Genomic DNA, 6,000 nt, shown 5'->3' on the forward strand with positions numbered 1-6,000 from the left:
TTTTCCAGTTAGTAGTGTGAGTCTGTTTTTATCTAGCCCTCGTACCGCTCATGGGATGTAGTTGTGCACATATTGAGATATCTAAAGAAAACTCTTGCACATGGGCTCCTCTACATAGATCATGGTTATAGGAGAATTGAAGGATTTTCTTTTGCAGATTGGGCTGGTGCACCAAGTGATAGAAAGTCTACTATAGGCTATTGTACCTTTGTTGGAGGAAATCTTGTGTCTTGAAAAAATAAGAAGCAAATAGTAGTCGCTCGATCCAGTATAGAATCACAGACCAGACCATTTCACTTGTCACTTGTGAACTAATGTGGATCAAATAGTTCTTGAGTGAGCTTGGCTTTAGTAATGAGTCTCCTATGTCTCTGTGGTGTGACAATCAAGAAGCTATTCACATAGCATCAAATCTAGTCGTTCATGAATGTACAAAGCATATAGAAGTTGATTGCCATTTTGTTTGTGAGAAGCTTCAACAGGGACTGATCTCCACTCATCATATACGAACTGGAGAACAGCTGGCTGACTTACTTACAAAATCTTTGGGGGCAGAAAGATTGAGCTATATTTGTTACAAGCTGGAAATGTTTGATGTTTATGCTCTAGCTTGAGGGGGAGTGGTGGAGGGCATTTTGAAAAGCAATAAATAGGCTTGAGATTTAGCGCCTGGCTCTAAATCTTGAGCTACTCTACTTTCCCTATTTGAGTTTGATTGTAAGTACTGCATCTTCGTTATAATATTGAAGGTATTTTGTTAGAGTTCTTTAATCGATTGAGGCTCCTCTCAATCTCAAATCTTCTTCTTCTTCCTTCCTCTATCTCCTGCAACTCTTTTCCTTCACCTTCTTCATCTTAGTCTGTCTTTCTCTACTTTTATACCATAATTTACAATGTCCATTGTGTGCTCAAGGGACTCCTCTAGGTGTGCTGATATTCCAAGAAAAGGCTCATTGTTATCTCATGGGGACTCCCTTTCTCTTTGCCTCAGCCTCATCCCTCTCTTTTAAGAGGCTTTATGTTTGATCCTCTGGAGGATGTTTTTGTGGTCATTCTTTGCTCAACTTTCAGCTCCCTGTTTCTGTTTCATTTTGATAATGAATTGTATATTCACCTAAAAAGAAAGACTTCACCAATAAAACTATTTTATACAATGGAGCCAACATTATTATATACATCCAAACCCCAAAGCACAAAATACTAATCTAAGGTCCAAAATAAAAGATCAAGCCACCTTTGCTGGTTGTGGACATGCTCCTGCAACATGAACTCTATTAGATAAGTGCCCTCAAAGGTGTGAAAATCTGTAATTCTTTCATCCTAGTGGATTGTACCTTAATATTCTTTTTCCCTTACCCAATATGGATTTAGACTGTAGAATGTTGAAAATAGAAATTTGCTGCTGCAGATACTCTTCAGTCTTTTTAGTAGCTTTTGGTTTTCTTTTTGGCTTATTTGATTCATCTACTGTGTTCAACTTGATGACAGATAGCGAAGAGGTTTTGGATGAAGAAAATGAGGATGCTGCTATTGATGACATGGATGAAATGGAAGAACCTGAAGAATTTTGATGATCTAGATACCAAGCGTAATAGATAGTGCAGTTTTGCATCTGGGTAAAGCTGACCTCTATGTTGAGTTCCTTTTTTGGTTTCTACGATAGTTAACCATATAGTCACAGTTTAGGCATGGATTGCCAACCAATTAATTTTTGGGCTTTATGTCACGTGTGACAATTATTGGCCTTTGTCATCAATTTACCTGTATATACTAGTAAAAGCCTTTTGTAGTTCCTACCCAAAAAAAAAAAGGCCTTTTGTAGTGCATGTTAAAGTATTGCTTCATCATGAATTTTTGTTTTAGTTATTCTATTCTCATTATTCAGCAGAAGTTGCATTCTTTTTTTTTTTAATTTTTTATTTTGAAGCACGAATGAAAATCTGTACTATTATATGTTAAAGTGTCTCATCTTTTGGTGAATAAAGTGTCTTATTGTTAATACACATATTATTTGACTGCCTGCTTTACATCTCTTGGCACCCATTCCCTTAGTTTTTCTCTTCTTCTTTATAAATTACTAACTAGTCAGATTATATAAAACGAAGTTGGTTCATACACTCACATATGGTATGCTACATGCTGTTTGCATGGAAGGTCAACTTCTCTCTCTCTTGCAAACTATCAGAATATTTTCTTTTAATGTTGTAGCTTTTAGAAAGTCTACTTGTCTCAAATGACTATTCATTTCCCACTCCCCCCATTTTCACTCTTGTGAGATTAACCTTATTTTTTTTGAATGCAACTGATGATCACGGGGGTATATCATCTGAAGAGGTATACTTTTGGTTTTTATTAATGAAATCTTCTTTTGTTGCCCATCCTTAAAAAAAATGAAAGATTGACTTAGTTTTTTCCTCTTTGGTAGTTTGGTTTCCTTAAATTTCATTTTAGCTGAGCTGGAGCAATTCTTAATTTTCTCCCTTTCCCCCTGGCTCCCTGCTTATTACTGTCATTGCAAATAACAGAATCAAATTTGAAGTCCTACTATCACCTTGCCATTAAGGTTCTTATGCAGTTTAGAAGTCAAAGCACTAGGCAATCCAAGTACCATCCAAGCGCTTAGGCAACAAAGTGCTTTGCTTTTGTGGTAGTAGTTATTGACATATGCTTGTTATATTTTTTGCCATCTTAAGCTTAACATGTCCAGAGAATTTTTGGAAGCCCTACTTAGACATTAATTTTTTTTTCTTTTATTCCTCTTGAGTATTATAAATTAGTATGTCGACATTAAAACAAGATAAACAGCTATCTTGTTAAAGAGGGTTGAGGGCATTCTTGATGGATCCTCTCATAAATACTGAGTTTAGAAGAAAAGATTTTCAATGTCAATAGATTCTAGAAGTGAGGAGTGGAGGGCCTGGGGGAATAGTGGAGCAAAAACTACTCGTCCTCCTGGAAATGTGCTCCATGCACAATGTTGAAAGTGTCGTTGATGTACTATCAGACCGTTTCAATCGGTTGTGGTCCAACCCAGAAGAACGAGTGAATGGTGATTGGTCCAACAAGAGGTAGACTTAAGTATTTTATTTCAGTTTTAATTTTAGACTTCTGTTTGTTTTGTTATTCCTACATGAAAGTGAGTTGACTTTGGTTAGGATTTTGTTTGAGATTTTGATTTCAACTAGGATTTGTGTTGTGTCCCATGTCTTGTGTGTGGATGTACCCATTCTTGAGATAGCATGGGTATGGAGTGCCTTGGAGATATTTCTGTGGTGCATTCTGCTAGCCAACGTTGGGTGGCAGTGGTGGCTCTACATGTGCGAGTATGCCATAGGTCTAGAAAAACCTTCAGTGTTATTTTGTGGCAAGCATGGTAGTCAGCTTTGGTTGTATCCTTGAGCGGGCACTGCATGGCTTGCCCTGGGACTGTGGGACTGGCAAAGGTATGTGATGATGTGGGTTCCATATTGTTGGACATGCGTTTGTGCTGACGGTCTGAGGCTCAGAGAAATGGATTTCTATGTTGTTGTACTTGCTTTGCAGGTGCTTCTGGTTGTTGGATGAGTATCTCAGTGGCATTCCAGTGAAGTGAAAATGTAGGCCAGGTTTAGTGAGCCTCGATTTGTATGCAAGCCCCATCCCATGGGTTACTTTGGAGGCAATGTAGTGAAGGATAAAATAGCTTGGATGGTGTTAGGCTGGCCTCTAGCGTAACACTGGCTAAAATGCTGCATGGGCAGTTCTGGACCGGAGAAAAACTTTCCATGACAGACTCCAGCAGATATTTTCTAATATAAAAATTTATGTCATGCAAAGTTTTCATGCTGCTTCACTTCATTTCAAAGATGTGCTTTGGAAGGGCTTAGGGATCTTTGAGTTTTAGGTGGTTTGGGGTATTTAATGACCATATCAAATGGATCGGACAATCAAGCTTGGGTGGACTGGAGTGACCAATCCATTTAGGCTCATGTTGAATCTGGTGGGGTTGGCTGATTCTGATTTGTATTAGCTAATTCCTCTGACTCCAATTCTGGCTGTTCCAAACCCTGTGGCCACTGTGCAGGAAGTTGTAATAACATGTAGTATTGTAATTTCCATGGGGAAAGAGTGCTGATAAAAAAAATTAGTAAAAAAGATGATGCCTCAACTTAGTAGTTCCCATCTTTCTGTTCCTTCTTTGAAGATTGTAAATTTTACAGCAGATGCTGCAAGTACAGAAATCAAGCACTCCAAACCTTCTTCCTCTTCTTTTTTTGTTCTAAATTGTATAGTTGAGTAAGAATATGGCCCTGACAGTTCTGTTATGCTTCTTTTCCATCCTAACATGGGTTGTTAACTGAAATCACACTATTATCGTTTGTTACAGTCACTTGTGGCATTGTTAGATAAGAGAAAATAGCCTTCACAAGTCAGCTTATGCTTCTCCTTCCACCCATACGTAGATTGTTAACTGAAATTAGAGTACCTACCCGTTATTATAGTTACTTATGTAGCTGACATCCGGATGACATTGATTGAAAGATGAAATTCCTTTTTATATTTCACTTATCTTTTTGGATGAAAATCTTATATTGGTAGTTGCTTGTGTTTTGTGATAGGAAATTGGATCAAATATGAGTTTAGGATTGCTTTCCATGCCTTACCCATTTGTCTGCTAGGCATTGACTTTACCTACATGTGCCTTTTAAGATACGAGAGTTTCTTACCTTTACTCACGTTAAAGGTAAGAAGACTTAACCACCTCAGGGGTTATATATAAGGTTGATGCCCAGCTGTACCCTTTCAATTTGCAGTCGTATGGTCAAACTACATTAGTTTCCAGTTGATCTTTTGTGCCGAGACATAGTTTTGTTGATGCATACTCTGATGTCACGAGCAGGGATTATAACTTGCTGATTCTCCAAACCCTAAAATTCTTCGACAGATGGTGTCCCTGCCACTTTGGCCATATTGTTGTTGTCATTCATCTTTAAATTATTTTTAGCAATTAAAAGCTTACACATTTTCTTTCCATAGTAAAATGTGATTGAGTATGCATGTATATACATTTTTGTGACTACAAAATTAGAAGGTGCTAGAATTCATGAGGAAAGGCACATGGTAAAATGGGAAGGGAGAACCTTGAATTCTGGAGGTGTTATGCCATACCATCCTGACATGTTAAGAGTATGTTATACCATGTCCATTCAAGCTGCCGTTATGTGAGCTGCTGACTACTATTTTGAAGCTCATAGAATGTTGCTTACTTGGATCATAACTGCATTTGCCCAAGTTAAGTTGCATCATTCTATATTCTTATGGTTGGGCAATTACTTATCTTGTGTTACTGGCGTGGGGTGGAAGTCATCATTAGAGGAAAGAAAGAAGAAAAATAATTTCCCCGTTTGTTTTGGCTGATTGAAGGGCGACTTTCTGGGGCAGCCCTGTAAGTCAGTAAATCCTTGCTGCATCTTAGGCTGCCGACACTTATGGGCTCTCCACCCACCAACACACACAGGCTCTTTCAAAAAGGGCAGCGCTTACTTTAGGGCTGCTAGCATGTCCACGTTCCATCGATAGGGAATGAGAGAAGGCAGTCTAGGCTCGTGCCTCGTGTTTTAACTTTTAAGCACAGTTTGCTGCAATTTGGTAACAGATATAGATAATTCAGGGGGCGTAAGTGGAGTGTGATTGTAGAAACTTGCGGGCCATCACATCCCTCAATGGACGGAAATGCGTTTTTGGGTCATGAATGAAACATGCGGTAATTTTGGATCCTTGGTCAATGGTTATCATGCACAGGATAGCTAGCAATAACATTGGAATCGGTCACGGTTTTGACCCTTAAGATCCGACTTGGGAGAAAGTGGAACTGGTAAAAAAGGTTAGAAATTGTTCACTTCTGTGTTGATTTAGTTCATCTTCTTCAATGAAGTACATGTGCTCATCATTATATCAGAGGATAAAAAGCATACATTTGACCTAATCAATGCCATATCAAAGCACATCGACAAAGATATT

General features: G+C 38.3%; 1 protein-coding gene across 1 annotated transcript in view; it reads left to right on the plus strand.

The window, feature by feature from the left end:
• LOC149017639 (lariat debranching enzyme-like) overlaps nucleotides 1-3,200 on the plus strand; it is a 28,827-nt gene extending 25,627 nt beyond the window's left edge. Inside the window, exon 10 of the mRNA XM_089151960.1 lies at nucleotides 1,489-3,200. Within this exon, the coding sequence (XP_089008086.1) occupies nucleotides 1,489-1,571 (83 nt within the window). The 3' untranslated portion in view covers nucleotides 1,572-3,200. The remainder of the gene's footprint in view (nucleotides 1-1,488) is intronic.
• Nucleotides 3,201-6,000: the final 2,800 nt, after the last annotated feature.

Source organism: Hakea prostrata, chromosome 4, assembly GCF_041222555.1.
Source record: "Hakea prostrata isolate BN-2017 chromosome 4, UWA_Hpros_2, whole genome shotgun sequence".
NCBI classification, from domain to species: Eukaryota; Viridiplantae; Streptophyta; class Magnoliopsida; order Proteales; family Proteaceae; genus Hakea; species Hakea prostrata.